The sequence below is a fragment of the Balaenoptera borealis genome (assembly GCF_965194805.1).
Source record: "Balaenoptera borealis genome assembly, chromosome: 20".
NCBI lineage: Eukaryota > Metazoa > Chordata > Mammalia > Artiodactyla > Balaenopteridae > Balaenoptera > Balaenoptera borealis.
This window is the reverse complement of record NC_138879.1, coordinates 398107-421204: the sequence shown is the minus strand read 5'-3', so window position 1 is coordinate 421204 and position 23098 is coordinate 398107. Positions and strand designations below refer to the sequence as shown.

Here is a 23098-nt window from a genome sequence, read left to right as displayed (position 1 = left end):
TGAACCTGGCACTCTGGACTGCAGGTGCCGGTCTTGAAAACTGGGTTTGGACCCAGTCTCTGGCTGCCCAGGAGGAGCTCTTCCCGACCTGGGGAGACTCGGGAAGCGGACATGCAGCCCCTGCAGCCCCCAGCCCCGCCCAGACTGTCAGAAAATGCTGCTGGTCGGCGGGCAGGTGTGTGCCTTCAGGACACTGGCGCTGGGGCCCCGGTTCCGGAGTCAGCCCGGGGCAGGTGAGAATCCGGCTCAGCTGCTTGGGGCTCTGCTACCTTGGAGAAGTTACCTGCCCTCTCAGAGCCTCGGCTTCCTTGTGTGTAAAATAGGTTCCTAGCAGCTCCTATTTCATAGGTTATTTTGAGGCGTAAATGAGAAAACGGAAAGAGCTTAGCACAGGGCTTTGCAGGGAGTCGGTGCCCAGGGGGAGCCAGCCCTTGTCGGTCAGTCCATTGGCCATGGGCCTAGGGGGCAGCAGTCATCTTGCTGGGCCTTCTAAGGGTTGGGGGGCTTTGCACATTCTGAGCTGCAACGTCACGGGCATATGAGGACAAGGAAGAGTCCATGTCAGTCCTACAGGGTACAGAACTGGCCTGCTCCCCTGTGATAGGACCAGCTGCCTCTTTGTCACTAGAGCAGGGCTGATTATCATAATAACAGCTTACATGTTGTCCCAGGCACGGTGACATTTACAGACTGCATGAACTTGTTTAATCCGCCAAACAGCCCTCTGAAGTTTTTCCCGTGGATGATCCCCATTTCACAGATGGGGAAAATGAGGCACAGAGAGATTAGTTAGGACCCAAGATGACACAGCTAGTAGGTGACGTCAGAGCCAGGACTCGACCCAGCAGAACGACTTCAGAACCTACCATCTCCGTGGTCTCTAGCGCTGGGATGATCGAAAGGTATCATCTCGACACGTAGCTCCTGCATGGAGAACTGCATTGAGAAGCCTTTAGACCGTGATTAAGGAGAAGACTGCTGTTATGGATTCGCAGAGTCTGCCGTGGGCCTGGGAAGGGAGGACTCAGCTCTGTGCAGGCCACTGGCACGTCATGAACCACAGCACTGCTGACATTTTGGGCGGCATCGTTCCCTGTGGGCTGGGGGTGGCCGTCCTGTGTGCACGGTGGGGTGTTTACCAGCATCCCTGGCCTCCACCCACTAGCTGCCAATAGCACCACTCCTCCCTCCCCGCCAAGTTCTGACAATCAAAACTGTCTCCAGACATTGTCTCCTCCTGAAAGGCAAAGTCTTCCCTGGTTGTGAACCCTTGCACCAGAGCAGGCAGTGAGGACAATGGGCCAAACAGCATTGAACTTGGAGTCCAGAGACCAGGGTTCTAGGCTTGACTCTGGCACCAACCAGCCTGTCGCCATAGAAATGGCCCTTCGTCTCTCCAGGCATCAGGTTCTTTATGTGTAAAGTGAACAAGATGAAGTAGATGGTCCCAAGGGTTCCTTCTAGAAGTTTGTAATTCCACACTATGATCCTCCTTCCCTCACCCAAGCCCTTCAGTTAAAACTCTCCGGTTATTGGAACATAACTTTCCAGAGATCCACAGAGCCCAACCAGCAGAAAAGCCTGCAATCTGCAGCGAGCTGCTTTGCCCCTCGGAGCTTCATATTTGCTCATTAAAGGGAAGAAACAAGAAGAAAAAACCCTGAACCTTGGTACTGAGATTTCATCCAAGCAGCAGTTATCAAGCAGATTCAAGTAGAAAAATCACAGAGACAATAAGCGCACACCCACTTCCCTGTGTTAGGAGAGAGAACGAGCTCTCGGGGAAATCTCCCCGGCTCCGTTCAATTATGAATCTCGGCAGGAAGCCTGGAAAATCCTGGCAGCCCCGGAGCGAAGGGTTGAAGGAGGTGTGAGGCTGGAGAGTGAGACGAGGGACACGGATGATGAGAGAGGGAGGCCGGGGTCCCGCCTGCAGCCAAGCGCCAGGGAGCTGGGCTGTGAGGTGGGGCTCTGGGGTCCTCACAGCAGGCGTTCCTTGAAACAGCAGCACGTATATGGGAGGAGACTTGGGTCCAGGGCTTGGTTCGTGGGCCACCAGCAGGTAGGAAGGCCCTTTTTTTTTTTTTAAATTTTATTTATTTATTTATTTATTTTTGGCTGTGTTGGGTCTTCGTTCCTGTGCGAGGGCTTTCTCCAGTTGCGGCGAGCGGGGGCCACTCTTCATCGCGGTGCGCGGGCCTCTCACTATCGTGGCCTCTCCTGTTGCGGAGCACAGGCTCCAGATGCGCAGGCTCAGTAGCTGTGGCTCACGGGCCTAGTTGCTCCGTGGCATGTGGGATCTTCCCAGAGCAGGGCTCGAACCCGTGTCCCCTGCACTGGCAGGCAGATTCTCGACCACTGCGCCACCAGGGAAGCCCGGAAGGCTCTGTTTTATGGAGATGGAGGAGAAGCCACCACGAATGGGAACATTGTCCGTGCTGGTCACACACTCTCCCCTTATTCCTCAAGGCAACGGCGCCAGATCTGTGGGGATCCCACTTTATAGACGAGGAGAAAGGAAACGACCAACCGACCAGCCCAGCGAGCGTTTTCCCAGGTGACGGTGATCTCAAGAGGCTGAAATTCACAGGCCACGTGCTTCCACGTGGGAACCTGGGGGCTGACGCTCGGCATTGCCGTCCCCCGGTATCCTCTACCCTCTCTCCCCGGGGTTCCGTGGTCGCCCGGAAACCTGCAGTCATTTTCACGTCTCGTAAAAGCATCACAGACCTGCCCTGAGGAATGAAGTATGACCTGGGCCCGCGAGAACTGGGTTGGAATCTCTGATGAAGGTGCAGCTCGTTGTGGGTCAAGCTCTCCTGCAGGCAAAAAACCAACTTCTTCTGACTTAATCCCAAAGGAAGACTTTACTGGGAGTGTGTGGAGGGTCCCAAGGGATTAAACGAGATTAACAGCCAAGACTGAAAAAGGGGAGAATCTTCCGTAACTGGCCTCATGGACCACCAAGAACTCCCCATTCATGAGCACCCCCAAAGTCTCTCTGCCCTTGGGTCTCCTCTGCTTCTGATCCAAACTCCAAACTCCTGAGAGTACCTCTGATTGGTCCAGCTCGGGCTGGATGTGTGCCCAGGATCCCTGGCTGGGGCAGGGCCATGCGATGCAGCCGCTGGGAAGTGCGGGGGGCACTCTGTGAGAGACCCATTCCCAGCGCAAGGGGCTCCACGGGCATACCCCAGGGGGCCATCAGAGCCTCAGGATGGGCTGAGCACCGGCAATGGCCCGCCCTTCTCTCCCCATCTCCTGCCCCAGCCCACCTGTCTCAGCACAAGATCCTTAGAGTCTAGGACCTCGAGAGATGCCTCCATTTACCAGACTGTGATCTCTAGGTTCCGGGTTTACAGAGACAGAATTTGGGGACAGAAATCGTCTCTCTGTGAATCCCACCGCCTGGGGGCAGGAGCTTGCACCACAGACCCCAGTCCCCTGGTGGACACTGAACCAGAGTCCGGCCCCGTTGAAACGGGTGCCATCTTTCTCCTGTTGCCGATGACAAGGGTGACTTCTTTCCCAAATCCTCCACTAGCCCCACTCCGACCGTCCCGTTGGGGGAAACGCCCTTTGGACCTGGTGGCTCCCCTAGACCGTTGGGGAAGTTAGGAAGGATCTCGGAGCGGGAGCCCCTGTCTGCCACCTGCTTACAGCCCGGAGCTGAGGGCGGGTCCAGGTGTCTGCGTAATTCATTCTCCCCTGCTGGGCCTGACACGACGCAAGTTGAGACGTTCTCTCCTCATGACTGACGGTGAGCGAGGGGTGAGGCGGGCTGCCCCGAGGTCCCCCCCCGGCCCACGCTCCTGCCCCCGCGGGCCCTGAGGCTGCCACAGTCTGTCTGGCAGCTGCAGGAAGCTGCCGGCTCTGAGCCAAAGTCTAAATGCGTCCCTCCTCCCTCAACCCACCCACCCTGCGCCCACGCTCTCTTCCGGAAGCTCACTCCCCAAACATGCCTCTGGGCTCCCCCCTCGCTGCCACCCCCAGCTGCCACGCTCACTCCTCAGCTCTGTGTGAACGCAGCCCGTCCCCCAAGCTGCCCAGACACCCGTCCAGCACCAGCCCTCATTCCTGAAGCCCCCTGAACCTGCGGCTTCCCCCGTAGCACGTGTCACCAGCTCCCTGTTCTGAGGTGATGTGGGCACTTCACCTCCCCAACCAGGCGATGCATTCTTGCCGGCCGGACCCGCGCCTCTGGGCCCCCGCAGGGCCTGGCATCGGTAGATGGCTACTGAATTAAAGGAAAGAGTGGGCAAAGGGTTGAATGGATAAACGACATCTACATCAAAAAAAAGACCCCAAACAGATCCTAGAGGGACAGCAAGGCCCTTCAGTGACCTACGAGCTCATTTTAGAAAGGAGAAAAGAGCGAGAGGGAAACCTGTCCCGGGCGCTGGGGCTCAGAGCAACTGCGCAGGCTGTGAAGCCCAAGCACCTGGCCGTGGGGAGGACACGGGGGTTCCTCCCCAAACTCCACAGTCCGGTCTGAAGGCAGCTCCGAGAAACGAGAAGTTTCAAACTATAGACTTACCCTCCACATCATCACAATCGATCTTCTCAAAGTGCTCTGACCAGCATGGGCTAGGGTTAGGGTTAGGCCCCGCTTCCGCTCTGAAAGGTGGTAAAGACATTTCCCACCTTCCCGACGAGGAGAAGCTCTCCTCACCGCTCCTCTGCAGCCGCGGATGGCGTGCTCTCTGGAACTCTGGCCTCCGCCTTCAGACCCCGTCCTCAGGCGTCACTGGATGGCTGTGTACCTGGAAAGCTCCAGGACGGCAGAGACCACGCCTGTCTTGTCTCTTCTTGTCTTCTTGATTACTGATGAAACAGAAACACGCCAAAACGTAGACTGTCTGAGACGAAATCGAAGTGGACTTATTGCCCTTGATGCAAGGTGGGTTGTCCTCTTTGGGGATGGCTCTCCTCCACAAAGGATTCAGGGACCCAGGCTGTGCCCGTCTTGTGGCTCCACCACCCCCCGGGCTGGCGGGGGAGGCCGTGCAGAGGGAGAGGTGCACCCACCTCTCCAGGAAGGACGCCTATCACTTCTGCCCACTCCCCATTGGCCAGCTGGGTCCCGTGGCCCCTCTACCTGCAAAGGAAGCTGAGAGATCCAGTGTAGCCCTGAGCCCAGGAAGAAGGATAGTGAGCAGATACTCTGCCACATCTGAGTCCCCAGCATCTAGCACGTAGCAGGTGCTCAAAAATGTAAGTTGGATGAAGGAACTTCATAATGCATAAGGTCGTAATGCTTAACAGGGTCTCACAGGGTCACTTACAAGCCAGGGAGCTAAGGCTCCCCCAGGAAAGTTCAGCCCAGCCCTCGCTGCCACTCCAAGCCTGGCAGTTCTCTGCAGGAGCCCGGGGGAGAGGCTTCCCACAGCCTGCCGCCTTACAGCTGGAGAGAGGCCAGCCCTCAGGAGAACACCAGCGTGTGCCAGCCGGGAAATCACAGTTATTAGGAGGTTCTTTGGAGATAAGCATGGAAGTGGAGCGATAATGAGGGGGCGTTCAGAGGGGGAATTACAGGGAGCTGGAGATGGGGCGGGGCCGGGGAGGCCTGGAGCCTGGCTTTGCGGCGGCAGCCGGGAGCACGGACGCCTGGCCAGTCGCGTCTGCCCCTAACCTGGTGTCACGGGCTGAGTTGCGTCCCTCCAAATTCGTATGCGGCAGTCCTAACCCCAGTACCTCAGGGTGTGACCGTGTTTGGAAATAGGGTCTTTATAGAGGCTAATCAAGTTAAAATGAGGTCATGAGCATGGGCCTGGTCATATATGAGCGGTGTCCTTGTGAAAAGGGGGAATTTGGAGACAGACAGGCGTACAGGGAGAACACCGTGTGAAGGTGAAGGCAGAGATCGAGGTGATGCTTCTACAAGCCCAGGGTGCCAGTGGTGGACAGCACGCCATTAGGCGCTGGGGACGGGGAGTGGTGCGGGGGATGCCCCCCGAGCCCCGGGAGGGACCACCTCTGCCCGCACCGTCTTCTAGGACTTCTGGCCTCCAGAACCGCGAGACCGTGAATGCGTCTGTGGTGCTTTGTAACGGCAGCTCCCCTGCCTCCCTGTGCTGGAATGGTCGAGGTCACTTCCATCCTGGGCTCCGGTCCCTCATCTGCAGACACGTCTAAGACCAGGAGCCAGGGTCTCCCCCAAACAGGCGCACCGCTCGCCGTCGTCCTGGGCTGCCCTTTCCTTTCGCACCTGCCTGCCGCCCTCACCCAGGCAGCTCCCTTCAGGAGAGGCTGCCGCTCAAGCCTTCCAACCCCGTCGCCCTCCTGGCGGCTGTGCGGTTAGGCCCCATCTCCTCAGCCTCCCTGCGGGACCTCCACCGCACCCCCACGGCCGCTCTCCCCCCAGGCCAGGCCACCCGGGGCTCCAGAACACGAGGCCGGCCTGCCTGTCCACTTCTGCCCTTTCGCGTATGCGGACCCCTGTAGCGCCCCTCTATACACATCAGCACCTCTGGAAAACCCTAAGCTGCCACCGTAGCCAAGCTCTGCCCTCGCGCCCTCCTCCACCTCTCCCTGACCTCTCTGTCCTGACTGGAGGGGACCCACTCTTGAAAACCTCCACTTCCAGTGCAAGGTTCACCCAGCCTCGAACCTGAGCCAGTGCCCTTAGCCCAAGACTCTGGAAGAACAGGTTTCCCACCAATAAAGAGTGTCGAGGACCCATGTTTCCCCGTCACGCTGCAGCCAATCAAAACTACCCGTAGCCCTGAGGCCACGCCATGCCCTTCTGCCTCCCGAGTGTGGGAGGGAGGGTTAGGGCCCGGACTCTGGAGCTGGGCGGCCCCGGTTCGAATCCCGGCTAGGGCGCTTGGTAGCAAATGGTGTCAGTGATCGTCTCTGCGTCACAGGGTTAGTATGAAGACGAAGTGAGTTAACAGATGTCAGGTGCTTAAATAGTGCCTGGCCATGCAGGTGCTGAGTGAACCCCTGATGTTATTCTTATCCTGAGGATAACACTGTCCCCTCCCCTCCTCACCCATCAGCGCAGCCCCGTACCCCTCAGCCCCCACCTCCTCCACAAAGCCCTGGGTCCTTTCTGGAAAGGCCTGTGCCCTCCTGGGAACGTACAGGCCTCCTGGCCTGCCGGGCTGTTCCCGCCCTTCCCATGGGGCTTGGGGCCAGGGGCCGGGCAGCTTTGGGGAAACACGGGGGCAGCGGAGGCTCAGGCGGGCTCTGAGCTCCTCCCACTGCCTGCCTGAGACACGGACTTGGTCCTTCTGGCCCTTGGACCAGGGCTGCGGCTGGTACGGACAGTCTGACTCAGGTCCAGTGAGACCTCCCTGATCTGGACTAGTTAGGACACGGCCACCTCGAATTATTATAAAGTCCAAATTGATAGCTATTTAGAACGCTTAATGTAGTTTGATTATTTTCCCACACGTAAGATGATTCGAACAAGGCTGCTGGAATGTTTGGTCCACATGGGGTTCTCTCCCTCACCTCCTCTCCGGTCTGGGTGGCCTTTGCCAGCAGCTGGGCCTCGTCTGGGCTTTCCCATTCCTCTGGTGACCAGGGGTGCTCTGAAGTCACAAGTCTGAGCACTCCCCACAGCCCACGCTGAGAAGCACCTGTTCCCGGGTGCGGGCCTCCCACCGGAGCCCCGACCTCGGGCTCGGAGCTCAGCCTCAACTCGGGGATGAGAGCCCAGGACCGAAACCGCCTCACATCCCTCCCCTGCTGTCCGACCGGATCTCCCTCTGAAACGGCACAGCTGGAAACCCATACAGAGGGCCAACTCGACTCACGTTCGCCCGTCCTGGAGCCCAAAGGGGCCTTGCCGACCGGGCCTCCCCGGCCCTGCCGCCCGGAGCTGCCTCTTCCAAAGCCTGGAGACGCCAGTTGCCTCCTGCTTCACTGTCAGGAAACCATTGTCTTAAAGCTAACCCAGCACTCGCGGTTGTTAGCTGGCTTCACTCCCTGATGTGTCTGGGGAGGACCCACCCTGCATCAGAGCCCTTTCCCTGCATCAGAGCCCTTTCCCGCACTCGCGAGGATTCCTGGAAGGGCGTTGGCATCGGGCACTTGGGAAGAACGTGTGGTGAGACGTCAGGAGCTGGATTCAGCAGCTGCTGTGCCACGGGCGCCCCGAGCCTCCTCTTCTCTAAAACGAGGCAGAGATGTCTTTCCTCTGCGGCCCAAGGTAGGGCCTAGTTCTCCGAGCTGGGCCTCTGCCCTGGGACTTGGGAAAGCAGGGCTTGTGACACCTCTAGGCCTCTTTCTTGCATCTTCAAAGGTGTGTTTTTACAAAGATGAGATGGGCTGATGGGCCAGCTTTCATCTGAGCCCAAACCAGGGCCTGTGTGCAGGCGGGGTGTCCCGGGTGGCCGTCCTGGGGAGCGGGCCTGGGGGAGGGTGGGAGAGGGAACCCAGGTAGAGGGAAAGGCGGTGCGAGGGGTGGCCCTGAGCTGACCATCACTGGTCTGGTCCTGCCGGGACACGCCCCCAGAAGCAAGTAGAATGGGTGGAGGATGGGAACGCCTGTCTGCCGGCTGCCGCCCTCCTGCTCCAAGGTCACCCCGGCGCTGGGGGGCCCTCGCCCCCCAAACCTCCAGCTCCGCAAGCAAGTGAGTGTGTGTGCAGCTCCCCCCGGGTGACCTACCCGGTACCGCAGGCAAAAAAGCAAGAAGCAACTGGAGCAGCTGAGTCGAGGTTCGGGCAGGTGATGCCACAGGGAGCTGGTCGCGGCTTTGAGGAGCGGCTGGGATAAAGGTGGGCAGAGAAGTGAGAGGTGGGCCCGGGGCGTCTGTGCGCTCAGCCGGCACCGACGCTGCTTCCGTGCTTGGGAGGAGCGGGAGACGCCGTGCCTGTGGGAGCGCTTTGCAAGCAGCCGTAGGGATGACACGAAGATCGCCATTATTATCAAGTCACCGTCCAACATCCTTTTCTCCAGCATTCCCCTAACTGCGACCGACCTCTGAGGCGGCCTGTTATGGAGCCTTCTGTCACACCCTGAAATGACTCACAGGGTAACCAACTCGTCCTGGTTTGCCTGCGACTTTCCTGGGTTTAGCACTGGAAGTCCTACGTGCCCGTCACCGCCTGAGTCCTGGGGGTCGGTCACCCTCGCGGTCTATCAGGGCGTAACCCCAGGGCACAACCGTCACCGCCCAGAGGCAAGCAATGGGGATGTTCCCCCACGGGGGCAAACGTCACCCACACACACGTCCCCCCAGCGGGTCACCCGCCACTCACCAGCCTCCACATCTGGGCGGCCCTGCAGTCACTTCAGACACAGCCCCACGTTTTCCCTGGAGTCAAAGATCCAGTTTCTTTTCTTTCTTTCAATAAACCTCATTGGTTCATTTTCAGACACTGTAGAAAATTTAGAAAATACAGAGAAAATGTAAAGAGGAAAATCTGAATTCACCGAGAAATGAAACAGTGGACACCTTTTAGGATATTTCTTTCCAGATGTTTCCTAGGCTTAGAGAAATACCTCTAGTATGATGTATGTAGATGAATGGATATGTTAACATCGGCACACAAAATAGTCCTAGAATCTTAGAGCAGGAGGGACGCCTTTGGGCCCAGTTCCCGAGCTTTAACAGATGAAGAAGTAACTCGTCTGGGGCCACGTGTCTCAAGAAGTCTCTTCACGCAGTGGTTCCCTGTCCCGCGAAAGGAGAGGACCCCCGTGTCCCCGGGAGCACAGGCCACGACCCCGGGAGTGCTGCGGCATTCCCGCTGTGTGGTCCGTCTGGGATCTCCAAATTAGCCGCGCCCCCTGCTCATCACTTAGCAGATAACGCAGCAAATGGCCCAATTACCGAGAGAGCACGTGTGAAACGGATGGGAAATGGCGTTCTCTCTTCTCACATCAGCCATTAATTTTCTCCCCTATTAAATGCCTTGAGGCCAACACTCACAAAATTCAATTTGACAGGGATAGATGTGAAGTCCTTCAGACTAAAGGACTTTAGTCCAACTGAACAGGTTGGGGGAGGTGAGGCCACTCATGAACACATCCTGGGAGGCCGAGTCCAGGAAGAGCGGGTCCCGAGAACAGAAGCCGGGACCCCGAGAAGAGGAGGGGCAGGGCTGCGCTCCGGGGCTGACCCAGAGCAGCGGGCGGGGCCGGGCGAGGGTCTTGGAAGCATCAGTAAAGAAACGGCTGAAGTAAATGGGGATAGTGGACCTAGAGAGGACGCTCGTTTAGGGGAGGTACCCACGTTCTCTGCTCGAGGCGCCCTCCTCCTCCTCAGACCCCACTTCTTTAGACTGGGGCCGGGGGACGCGTCTGGTCCCGACTGCTGGCAGCTTGCCAGCCTCCTCTCGTCCTCGACCTCGGGCCCCACTTTTTGCGCAAACCCTGGATGGCTGGAAAACCAGCTTGTCCTTCATCCTGTTGGATACAATTCCTCTCTTCAGTGGCTTGAAGGGTTGACGCACGATAGAGGATGGTTCTTTTATTCCCAGGGATTATAAGTAATACCCGTGGATAGGGTCTTGTGGAGGCGGACAAACTCTCAGGAACTGGAAGTTAAAGCTGTTTGGAAACAAGGCCTTGGGTGGGAGGTGGCGAGGTCCCTGTCGCTAGCTGGAGGGTACAGGGAGAGGATTCGAGTCCCTGGTGGGGAACCTGCTCCAGGCGCTTTGGAAGCGTGAGCCTGAGAGACTGCACGAGTCTCGTTGCAACAGGAAGATGCTTTTGCGGATGCAGTACACGCAGCTTCCTGAACATCGCGTGAGGGCCCCTGCCGCTGACAGAGGAGCAGGCAGGGCCAGCACGTCTGCTTGCCTTCCTGCAAGGCTGGCCCCCAGTGAGTGAACGAGGCGTGTTGCATTTCCTCTCACCCAGCAGTGCTCCTGTGTTAGTGTCCTGGGGCTGCTGGAACAGACCATCACGAAGCAGGAGGTTTGGAACAACAGAATACAGTTGTCGCACAGTTCTGGAGGCCCGAAGTCCAGAAATCAGGGTGTCGGCAGGGCCCTGCCCTCTCTGAGACTCTGGGTACGTTCCTTCCTTGCCTCTTCCTAGCTTTGGCTGGTTGCCCGCGATCCCTGCCATCCCCCGGCGTGTAGACGCATCACTCCAACCTCTGCCTCTGTCTTCACACGGCCTTTTCCCTTGGGTCCAGGTTTCCCTCTTCCTATAGGGACACCAGTCACTGGATTTAGGGCCACCCTAAGTTAGTGTGACCTCATCTTAACTTGATTCCATCTTCAAAATCCTGTTTCCAAATAAGGTCCCATTCACAGGGACCAGGGGTTAGGACTCCAACATGAGTTTTCCGGGGGGGGAGGTGGGGTGCAGGGGGGACACAGTTTAACCCAAGGCAATGCTCGTTCCTTCAGTCTGTGCACAAAAGCTTGGTGTGGAAGGAGGAACGGAGGGGAGTTAGGAAAGCAGAGGAGGGGCGGGGGGGACGCGGGAGAGCGGGCTGTCAGCACGCTCTGAGCAGAATCCCGGGCGGTGGGATCTGCAGTGTGTACACACGGCCCCGAGAAAGGGAAATGTCTCTTCCTATCGTATAGTTGGATCGATGAGCCATAAGTACGCATGGTTACGCAGCCGCTAAGAAGAATGTGTCAGAAAATCTGCTAATATGTTGGGCAGTGTGATCCCTACTTAGTTTCTATCAAATAGAAAATAGCACCCTAAATGCAGAGTGGAGGTTCGCAAAATACATTGGAAGGGCATTTGGAACTAACGTGTCTACATGCAAGCTAGTTTCAAAACCTGCTTTGTTTTCTGATCGAATATGTAAATGTGTGGTTTCCTGGCAAAGCATGGTTTTAGCATGGTCAGTGGTGGAGCAAAAGTTTTACTTCCCTAGTCCCTGTGCTATTTCCTTCTAAGATTGGCAGCAACTTTTGGATTAGTATCAACTTATTACTTTTTATTAAAAACAAACAAGTTTTTTAAATCTATAGGTATTGACCTAGAGAAGTGTGTATACATTATTACATGAAAAAAGTAGGTTACAGAGTAAAGTGTATTGTATTATTCCTTTTTCAAAATAAGGGCTATAACCATCGTGGAAACCAGCTTGGCAGTCCCTTATAACAAACACGCAGCCGTCACGTCACCCAGCAATTACTCTCCTGGGCATTTAGCCCGGAGAAATGAAGAGTTAGGTTCATCCCAAAACCTGTTCATAGCAGCGTTATTGGAAATAGCTGGAAACCACAGGTGTAATCGCTGGACACAATCCAGAGGTCATGAACTCTAGTACATCCGTGCTGTGGAATATTGCTCAGCAGTCAGAAGGAGCAAACTACTGATACTTACCACAACTTGGTGACTCTCGAGAGAATTATGCTGAGTGGAAGAGACCGGCCCAACAGGTTACATGCTGTAAGATTCCATGTATAGAACCTTCTTGAAATGACAAAACTGTGCAAATGGAGATCATCTTAGTGGTTGCCCCGGGTCAGGGCCAGAGGTTGGGGACCGGGAGGGGGTGGGTGTGGCTATAAAAGGGCAACACGAGGGATCCTCCAGGTGGTAGAATGTTCCTGACTGTAGCATGTCAGGATCCTGGTTGGGATGTTCTCATCCGGGAAACCGGGTGAAAGGTACACGGGATCGCCCTGCAGTGTTTCTCACAACTGCGTGTGAATCTACAATTATCTCCAAGTAAAAAGATTAATTTTTAAAAAACGGGGAGCCTCACGCACGTGCACACGTGGGAAGATGCACAGCCGACTGTTGACCCTGGAGATCAACTCTGAAGAGAGATTATTTACTTCTTTTTCAGCCTCTTAATGTTTGACTGTTCCCACAAGCGCGGGGGACTTGGTGATTTTGTTTAGACCCGTAAAGTAGCCCCAAAAGTGTGCAGGGGGAGAGGGAAGAAGGGCAGAGGGCACCACCTCGCCCAGCCACGCCTGGAAGACGCTTGCTCGGCATCTCCACGAACGTCCTGAATCTGGGGTTCGGCCCGCTCTGGCCATCCTGACACCAGCCTGCCCTGGGCTCCTTCCTCTGGCTCACAGGTACTCAGGGCTCTCCACCAGAGTAAGAGCCACGGAGCAGAGGGTGGGTGACATCTGCGTCCCAAAGCAGCAAATCTCCCCTGAGCCGTCAGCGCCGGCCAAGAATCATTGAAGTGCCTTTCAGTAGCGTCTCACATGACTCTCCCGAGATCCCTAGAGGGGGCCTGTGGTTGTCCCCATTCTCCAGAGCAGGAGACTGAGGCAGGTAGCTAAAACGCTCACGCTTGACCCGGCTCAGACGACACTGTGGAAGCATATCCCACTCAAGGCGCCACCTCTGACACCCTCAGACTGTCCCCCACTGTCCCTGACCGAACCCAGCCTGCCCAGCAGTGGCCTGGAGACCAGCCCCCGAGCTCTCTGAAGGCAGCAGCTCATGGGCCCAGCTGAGGGGAGGCTGGGGGGCAGCTGACTGGTAAACGGGAGGCGCTGCAGGTGCCCCCAGCTCGTCGAGGCCCTTCTCCCTGGGAAGGACGGGGACGGAGCCTGGCCTGGCGCGGGCCCTGCTTCCTGCACCGTGTGCCCGACCAGGAGGTGCGGCCGGGACGTGGGAGGGTCAGCGAGTCGCTCAGCAGCAGCTGCAGAACGAGAACGGCCTCCAGCTGAAAGCAGGCGGGCCCATGCGGGGGTCAGCACGAGCTCCTTGTAGGGCCGGGGGGCCGGCCTGGGCGTGAGGGGTGGGCTGGCAGGACAGAGCCCGGCACCCTGTGCCCCCCGACCTGTGTCCGCTTCTGCCCCGGGCACTCCCACACTGCAGGGGAGCAGGCGCTGGGAGAGCTGGTGGAAGATTCCAGAAGGGAGGACTGGGCAGTCCTCCTGCCGTCACTAAGCTACTCAGGGTGTCCCGCGAAGGCTACTTCTCTGAGCGGGGAGGGAAACCGGGCAGGAGAGGGTCTGGGCCTTTCCGGAAGTTTCTCTTCCTTCTATCACACCGAGTGAGGGGATTACAGTCACGTTGCCGACCGTGTGCAGATTTGGCCTGTAACTTAGGAGAGATTCACCGTAACTGTGTGCTCGCGGGAGAAGGGGAGACAGACAGACAGACGGACACTGCCGCAGGGAGGTGGGCGGCAGATCTCATCCTGGCCCACGGCCCCTCTCCCTGCGCGGGTCCTTCTCACCTCTGGCCGCACTGGACTTCCCACCCTCCCCAGACACACGGCCGGCCCCAGCCCTGCCTCTTCACAGCCCCGCCTCTGCCCGGCTGGCCCCTCCGCCATCCCGCTGGGAAGGTCTTTGTCACTTTTCGAGCCTTGGCTCCGCAGTCCCCTTGGGTCCTGCTGGCCCAGGATGTTCTGCTTGAGGCCTCTTGTCCCCGTGTCCTGGTGCCCCTCACTCTCGCGGGTGTCCAGACGCAGAGCGTAACGGTGCGGTCAGCCTGGGGCGCGTCCCCCGCTGAGCGCTCCTCCTCTGCGCCCCACGCCCCATCGGAGCGGCCCTTCTGCGCCCTCCACGCCCAGAGCCAGGCACACCCGGCCGGCGAGTCTGGGGCGCAAGGACGTGGAGCCCACGGAACACTTACGCCCTTCTTTCCCTCGCTCCCCGCAGGGGTCTATAAGGGGCACTGCTTCCGCATCAACCACTTCCCGGAGGACAACGATTACGACCACGACAGCTCGGAGTATCTCCTGCGTGAGTGCCGGCGACCCCCCGCTTCCTCCGTGGGTGCAGCGGGAGCCGGTGGCGGGGAGGCCGATGGGCCCCGTGGGGGTGGAGGGGGCCGGTCCCTGGGTGCTCCCCTCCCTCCCTTTCTGATTCCGAATTGTTAGTCCAGAGGATGGAGTGTTGTTCACGGTTGCCGCGATGTGCTGGGTGTCCCGGTGGAGTTACTTGGCTGATAGGACCACGCCCGGCTGCGGCCCGGGAAGATGGAGTGAGGGTGGGGAATCCCTGCTCCCCAGGGCCGCTGTCTTCAGAGGAACTGATTGCTGTGGCTGGTCCAGAGGTCAGGACGTAGGCTTGCCCGGGCCCGGCATCCTGGGGGCTGTGACACCCCAAGCACACGGCCCGGCCAGCCCTGGACCTACCCACCCCTCCCCATCTGCACCCAGCATTCTAGTCTTGAAAAATCAGATTAAGTCACGCGCTGAAACAGCCATTGGGTGCCAGGCAGCCTGTGGGAGAAAGTGAGGAAGGTGCCGGGACCGGCCTCGGGTATGTGGCCCTAAGTGTCTCCGGCACAGACTGGTAGAGCCCATGAGCTGCCCCTGCCCGGGTCCTGCAGCGGGGCTGGCCCCCAGACTGGAACCCGGAACTCAAAGGACAAACCCAGCCCCACACCCTAAATCCAGATCTCATCCGTGGGCACCTCCCTGGGAGACAGGATGGAGCCTCAGCCTGGGGAGGAACCTGGAAATGGAAAAAACAGCACCGTTTTGAAGTCATTTTCCCCTTTTGCATTAGCCAAGACGCACGCAGAGCTGCTCCCAGCAGCTCCCCCAGGGGCTCAGGCCAGCTTCATTTATGGAGAATCGATACCAGTGTCCTCAGAGGGAGCAGAGTTCACTCTGCACCTGCTTATGGATCGTTCTTTTCTAAGAGAAAGGATTTTGGTTCTGAGTCATCTAGTGAAGTAGAACAGCGTGTGGTTCCCCTGGAGCCTGGGGCAGCGTCAGGCTGCTCTGGCCAGGCCCAGAACCTGAAATAATTTAGCCAGATCTGCCCCCAATCCTCCTCCCTCACCTTCTCCTCTTCCTCACACCTGTACTCTCTTTCTGCTTTCTGCGGGCCACCACTGAACCCAGCAAATGATAGTCCATAGGGCCGCCACAGATGGTTGTGCAGGTTGCACACTGCACAACTCAAGGGCTGTCATTTGCATAGACTAGCGTATACATAACACTCTGTGAGTTGCATGGTGCATGGCCTGCACAGCCATCTGGGGCGGTGGCTGGTGAAAGCCAGCCCTGACGCGGGACCTCCCCTTGTTTGCCGCCCCAGGGCAGTCAGATGGTCCCCGAGGCTCTGAGGGCAGCTTTGCTTCCCTGGTCACCTTGGGACTGCGTGGAAGCAGCTCCTGGAGAAACACGCCATTCCCTCCCCACTTCCCACGTGAACTTGCCTGAGGTTAATCGGCGCGGGCTCTGCCTCTTTGCTCCCCTGCCCTTCCCCTTCATGGTCCCCAGAGTGCTGGGATCTCTTTCTGGATGGGCCTCGTGGCACATCGGCCCAGAGGTCAGACGATGTGGCTTCGTGGGGTCCCAGCAGGAAGCAGAGGGGACGCTCGGATGGATGAAGGAAGGGCATTCAGTGAAGGACTAATTACAGAGGTGTGGGCGGGGCTGAGGGAAACCTACAAGGGGCGGTGAACACACCGCGGCTAGCAACAGAAGGACCCCGTACAGCCCTCGGCCGGAACAGGTGGGAGAGGCAGGTGTGGACACTTGCGCCAGGGGAGCTGCAAGGACAGGCGGCCTGGCAGGGGCTGCGGCCTTTATGACGGGGTGCAGCCGCCTCTTCCTCGTCCTCACCTGCAGGAAGGAAGCCGGGGGGGTAACGTGTCCCCTGCACTCTCCTCCCAAAGCCGGAGTCAGGGGACCCCGATGACCCGGCCCCTGGCCTCAGCCTCCCAGGGCCCAGAGCAGGATGGAGAGAGGTGGTCCGAGGTCCGGGAGGGGCAAACCAAGCGTGTGCTGCACGCTCGCCAATCCAGCGTCAGGCTCCTGCTGTCCTCAGACCCCACCGGCGGTGCCCCGGGCAGGGCGTGAGGGCTGGGAGGGCCCCAGCAGCGATTTCCCCAAATAAAATGATGGCAGCTGCACATCAGCAATCAAAGCTCATTTGGGAAGGAAATGTCTCCTCAGTTGTGCACTGCGGGGGGCCAGCGGGGTTCATTAAGGAGCCCAAGGAAGAGAAGGGGTGACGGCTTCGGGGCCTGTGATCTCGGCTGCCGGTGGAGGTGGTGGGGAGGGCAGAGCTGACTCTCCATCAGGGAGGTGGTTTGGCGCTCGGGCTGCAGACACAGCGAGAATTGGCCCTGAAATCGAGCCCCGGAGTGCAGGCACCTGTGAGCTTGGAGCCAGAGGGGGTGGGCAACATTCCAGGACAGAGCAAGGTCGTGGTCACTGCGGCCATCCGGCCTGAGTTTCCCTGATTCCCTGCCATTTCCCTCTGTTGACCCCGCTGGCCTCAGGGGTTCCCGTCCCTCTTGCCCTGGGCCTGGTCCCCCTTCTCCAGGCGCCGCATTTTGGGTTTGGTGGGTGGTTTCTGTGCTGACCCCAGAGTGCTGGTGTCAGGGCTGCTGGGAGCCCACGGCGAGCCTGAGGGCGAGTGAGGAGCTGCCCCCGCTCTGGGCAAACACAGATCCTTGCCAGGGCTTGATGTAGCCACAGGGCCGTGGGCTGGACCTCAGCCCCGCTCTGTGCAAGGCCCAGCCTGCACCGCGGTTGGTGCCTGCATGTCTAGAGCTCCGGGTGAGCCCACGTGGCAAAGGATGGCGCTCACGTGACTTCCGTGGGCAGGATGGACGGCTCTGGGCCCGGCCCGACCCCGGGGATGTTAGAGGCTCCAGGCTTCCCTCCCTGCAACCCCTCTGACTCACCTGCAGAACGAGGGCATCGAGGGGGACCCGGTCCCCCTTTGCGGGCCCGCACGGATCAGAGGCGCATTTCAAAAGCCCACAGGAAACCTCCGCCCAAAACCTGCGGCTGTGAGAAGGCAGAGGGAGGAGGAGGGGGAGGCGGAGAGAAGAGCTTCATTCAATGCCCCGGACAAGCCCCTCTCTGTGCAGCAGGGCACACACTGGTGGGCTTACAAACAGGGAGACAAACGCTGCCTTCAGAGGCTGAAAGGCCGCAAACGAACTCAGCTGGCTCTGGAGGGGGGCATGCCAGTGCCCCCAGGGTCCACGGAGCCGGGATTTCTCCTGGGCTGGGAGGCCGAGCTCGGGGCTCTGCTCGCGTGCCCCTTCCCTTCCTCCTGCCTCCTCTCCCAGCCAGATGCTCAGGAAGGGGGACCCGCATCCCCTAGGGCCCTGCTAAGCACCTGATGTACCTTATTCCACCAGATTCTCATCACAACACTTGCAGGTAGTGTATTCTTTTCCTAAGGCCGCTGTAATAAATCACCACAAACTGGGGGGCTTAGAACAACAGAAATTTACCCTCACACGGAGTGGAGGCCAGACGTCTTCACTCAGGCGTTGCCAGGGCTGTGCTCCCTCCAGAGCCTCTAGGGGAGAATCTTTCCCGCCTTTTCCAGCTCTGGCAGCCCCGGCATCCTTGTCTTGAGCTGTATCATTCCTTCCTCTGCCTCCGTCCTCACATGGCTTCCCCCCATGGGCTCTTCTGCTGTGTCGCTTCCTCTTCATATTAGGGCGCTTGTCACTAGACTTAGGGCCCACCGTAATCTAGGACGGTGTCATCTCAAGAGCCTTAACTTACTCACAGCTGCAAAGACTTTTCTCCAAATCTGGTCACACTCATAGGTACCAGCAGTTAGAATGTGGACATAGATTTTGGGAGGCCAGAGTTCAACCCCTACAGGTAGGTATTACTACTCTCCCCAGGTTATAAAAGAGGGGAGTGAAGTGGTCTGAAGCTAGCTGCCCTGGTCGCCCCGCTGGGCAGTGCACAGCTGCAGATCTGGCTCTGGGGGACCCCGCAGTCCGTGGACGTGCACCTCGGTCCAGCCACCTCCTCCTCGGTGACCTCACGAGGTCTGGGGTGATAACGCTGGTGTTGACGGAGATGGGAGATCAAGGCTGTCACTTAAGGAGTGTGTGTTGTGAGCAGGGCCTTTGCTAAACAAGCCTGTTAGGTGTGCAGAACCCACCCTAGACGTAGGCCTGTTATGAACTGCATTCCACTACTAGGGAAACCCAGTGTTAGGGAGGCCCCACCTTGGCCAAGGCCACACAGCCAGCGTGTCACAAAGCAGGGTACCCAGCCCCACCGAAGGCAAAGCCCGTGCCCTCGGCCGCCCATCCGAGCTGCCTCTCTCGGATCCGCTCCCAGCATCCCGGAGGCTTCACGGAGACGGGGTCCACGAGCTGTGACGGGCCGTCTGACAATGTTTTCGTGCCTGTTGCTGTGGTCTCCCTGGTGGCGCTGAGGGGGTCTCCCCCTGTCCTGCTGGCAGAAGCGGGGCCCACGTCCAGGGAGAGCCTGAGACGTGGGCAGATGTGCTTCCAGGCCACGTGGCACCCAGAGGGACTGACCAGCAGGCCGGGGCCATCACTTGGTGGTCCACCCTGCCCCACCCCAGCTCCCTACCCACCTTGGGCCTCCAGGGCGGGATGGGAATCTTCAAAGTCAGCGGAAGGGCCTTGAGAGCTTCGGGGCCGACGCCCACGGCCAGGCCGGGAGGATGGCCAGCCCCACGGCCCTCTCTCTGTGTCTCCCGCCGGCCAGGCCTCGTGCGCGCCTCCAGCGTCTTCCCCATCCTCAGCACCGTCCTCCTCCTGCTCGGTGGGCTCTGCATCGGCGCCGGGAGACTCCACAGCCGCAAGAACAACATCGTCCTCAGCGCCGGCATCCTCTTCGTGGCCGCAGGTGAGCCGTCCGCTCTGGTCCCCGCTGCACAGACCGCTCGCCTGCGGCGCGCGGCGGGGATGACGGGGGGCAGATCGCAACGTCGCCGCGGGTGACGCAGGTCAGAAGTCCAGGGCGCCGGGCAGGGAGTGGGGAGCAGCTGCTTAACAGGTACGGGGTCTCCTCCTGGGTGATGAAAATGTTCTGGAACACGCGGAGGTGGTGGTTGCACAACACTGTGAATGAACTAAATGCCACTAAATTGTGCACTTTAAAGGCTTAATTTTACGTTGCGGGAATTTCACCTCAATTAAAAATAAGAATAACTAGCCCCGGTGCGCGGAAGGCCACAGAGGGGCAGCGCTGGTGCCTCACAAGCCCCCGTCGGGGAGCCTGGCTGAGCTGGGGGTCGGGCGGCCCTCGGAGGGACTCTCAGGGGCCAAGGCCTGAAGGAGTTGACCCGGTGAAGACAAGGGGGGGCACAGGGCCGGCGCGGGTGCAGGAGCAGAGGAGCCCGCGCGCCCGGGGCAGGGTGAGCGAGGGGGCAGCCCCACCTGCCCACCCTGACCGCCCGAGTCTCCTGGCTCCGAGGCAGGCAACAGCACCTCTGCGGCCCCCAGAGCTGCGGGTGAGAGTAACCCGCTCCCTGCCCAGTGGGTCCGAAAGGGCCTGACACCGTCGCTCCTCTGAGTCTAGCCGCAGACACTGTGCTGCAGGCCGGAGGTGGGTCAGAGCTCACGCCTGGTCCAGGGGAGAACCCAGTGGCCTGAGTCGCTGGGGCTGGGGGTGTGGAGGGGTGTCTGAGGGGCCAAGCTCGGCCAGTGGCGTCCTCAAGACTCCGGGCGGCCCGGCGGGATGAAGACGGTGCAGCAGGGCTGGTCGTGCTGCGGCGGGAGCCACTGACTTCGTAGGCCTCGTCCCCGTGTATCAGCGTGAGCAATGTCACAGCTCCGCCCGCAGCTCTTTCCTGAACTGTCATCAAAGCTCCTTGCACTGTCCTAACGGCGTTCTCGCTTTCCAAGAGCCTTGTTCTCGCACCGGACCCGTGAGGCAGAGCGGTGCGAGAGTCCCTGTGCCCGGTCTCTGAACCCTAAGTCAGCCCAGTGGCACCATGGGGGTGACAGTGAGACTCCCAGCCACCGGGCCGGGCGTCCTTCACTGGCCCAGGAAGGGGCCTGCGAGCTGCGCGGCCCACGTAAGTCCCCAGAGGTCATCTCATCCTCGTCTCTTCTCATGGCTTCTCTTGGAGAAGGAAGGTGACTGCCGTTTGCATCGCGGAACTGCGGGCCACAGCAACTCAGGGACCGGCTCAGAATCTCAGGGCCAGGGCTCCTGGCTGCCATTCCTGTGCTTTTTCTCCCGGCCCACTTCAGTCTTTGTCTCCTTCCGGGGCAGTAAATATATGTGTGTGTGCATCTGCGGGGGATGTATGTGTGAGTGTGTGTGTGTGTGAGTGTGCATGTGTGCATCTGCGGGATGTGTGTGTGTGTGCGCATCTGCGGGGTGTGTGTGCGCGCATGTGCGTTTGTGTGAGAGTGTATGTGTGTGTGTGTGTGTGAGCGTGTGTGTGAGCATGTGTGTGTGTGAGCATGTGTGTGTGCGTGTGTGAGTGTGTGTGTGTGTGTGTGTGTGTGTGTGTGAGCATGTGTTGGGAAGGAGGATCTCCTTAGGGAGAAGCAGGACGCTCCTTCCTGGCCAGGTCCCCGTCCTGTCCCTTCTCCTCACCTTAGCCCAGAACGGGCGCCAAGGCAGGAAGGCAGGGACACACCCCATTCTCTCTCCTCCTCCAAGCAGGCAGATCGCTCAAGGTGTGGACTTGAATCCTGCTGTGCCGTTTGAATCCTGTCCCCTTTCCTTTCCCGAGGAAGTGCACCCCCATCACCCCAGCTCCTGAGGAGGTGGTCACGTGCCCCAGGCGGTTTCCCTGAAGTCACCCGGCGGCAAAGACAGGCTGAGCCCAGGGCTGTCAGCCTCTAAAGCGTGCTGCCCCCTGCACTGCTTGTTCCCCCCAGAGGAACCTTCTCAAAGGCATCTCCAGATGCCCTGGGTCTCCAGAGGGGCTGTGGCGCCCGGGGCACAAAGACACTCAGCTGAAAGCACAGGTCTAGCCACAGAGGAGAGGACGTGGCAGCGAGGTAACACAATGGCCGTGCAGGCAAGCAAGGGGCTGTTCGTTGGTTCCCGTTTATTCCCTGGATCACGGAGCCCTGATCGTGGGCCAAGGCAGCGCAGACCCAGATTCACGCGCAGGGCCCGGCGGTGAGGTGAGACAGGCCGTGCATAATTCTAGGTGGGAAATGATCGGAGCCTCAGGAGAAGTGTGGTCTAAAGGCTGGGAGAGTCAGAAGAGGACGCCGGTAACTTCTTTGCGAACATGGAATCAGTTGGGGTGTGATTTACAGAGCATTCTTATGACTTGTGCAGAATAGGGGAAGGAGAGACAAAGCCAGCAGGCAGGGAGAGGAGGGACGGAAGGAAGCAAACCATGATTGTGAAAACCCGTGTCAGTGGGGGCTCTTCTGGAGCACAGCGGAAGGGGCGAGGAGTCCAGACCTACAGCTGGATCACTGAGCCCTTAGCAGGAAATACTCTAACCCATCCACGCTGGGATTGGTGCAGTAGGAAGATGGACAGAGGACCTGGGCAGGGCACAGATGATACAACACATTACGATAAAACACAATAGACTGTAATAGAACTCAAAGCATGCTCTCTGTGTGCTGGGCGCGGTGCTTTGTATGCATTAGCTCGTTGAGTCCACACACCCACCCAGGGAGTGCGTGCCGCTGGCATTCTCACTTTGCACGTGAGGACCCTGAGAGGTAAGTAATTTGCACAAAGTGCCAGAGATGAGAGTTGGTAGAACCAGGATTCAAACCCAGGCAGCTCGGCTCTGCTCAACCTCACTTATAATGAGAGAAAATCACATAAACACACTAACGGGTTTCACCTCCCAGACTGGCAAAGATCCAGAAGTTTGATACTATGAATTATAGGCTGATGAGACATCGTGTGCCACTGTGGAGGGTGCTTGGGCTGGGACTCTGAATTCAAACACAACTAAGCACAACTCAAGATCGTGGGACAGAAAAAGGACATTAGTGGAGACCCCAGTGAGATCCGAGGAAAGTCTGGAAGGTAAATGGATAGTAGCACACCAGATGGGCTTCCTGGTTGTAACAAATGTACATGGTAACCTAGGAAGTTAATGGGGGAAAACGGAACGGGGAGTTGGAAAGGGGCTCTCTCTGTACTGACTTCACACCTTTTCAATAAAGCTAAAATTATCCCCAAATAAAAGTTTGTTTTTAAATGCACACACCCAGTGAGGCAGCAGTTTCACTTCAAGGAATTCATCACATTTTTACTCACGTGTGTGTGGAGTGGTGTAGACATAAGGCTGTCTCATAGCCGAGGGCTGGAAGCCACCTGCATGTCCGGAGCAGAGGCCTGGGTAGATGCCCCTGCGGCGGGGTTGGCGCCACGAGCAGTTAGAAAGACAGAGATGGCTCTTCCTGTCCTGATAGGGAACTGTCTCTCGGGTGGAGACAGTTGAGTGAAAAGGCAAGGGGCCAAAGAGCATTGTGCAAAGCAAAAAATGGAAGAGAGAGAGAGAGAGAGAGAGAGAGAGAGAGAGAGATGGAGGGAGGGAGAGAGACTGGATATGGATA

At 58.6% G+C, this 23098-nt stretch overlaps 1 protein-coding gene across 1 annotated transcript in view; it reads left to right on the top strand.

Annotated features, from left to right (window-relative positions):
- CACNG4 (calcium voltage-gated channel auxiliary subunit gamma 4) overlaps positions 1-23098 on the top strand; it is a 57474-nt gene that overhangs the window by 31178 nt on the left and 3198 nt on the right. Inside the window, exons 2-3 of the mRNA XM_082370956.1 lie at positions 14506-14589; positions 19308-19448. Coding sequence (XP_082227082.1) covers positions 14506-14589; positions 19308-19448 — 225 coding nt within the window. The remainder of the gene's footprint in view (positions 1-14505; positions 14590-19307; positions 19449-23098) is intronic.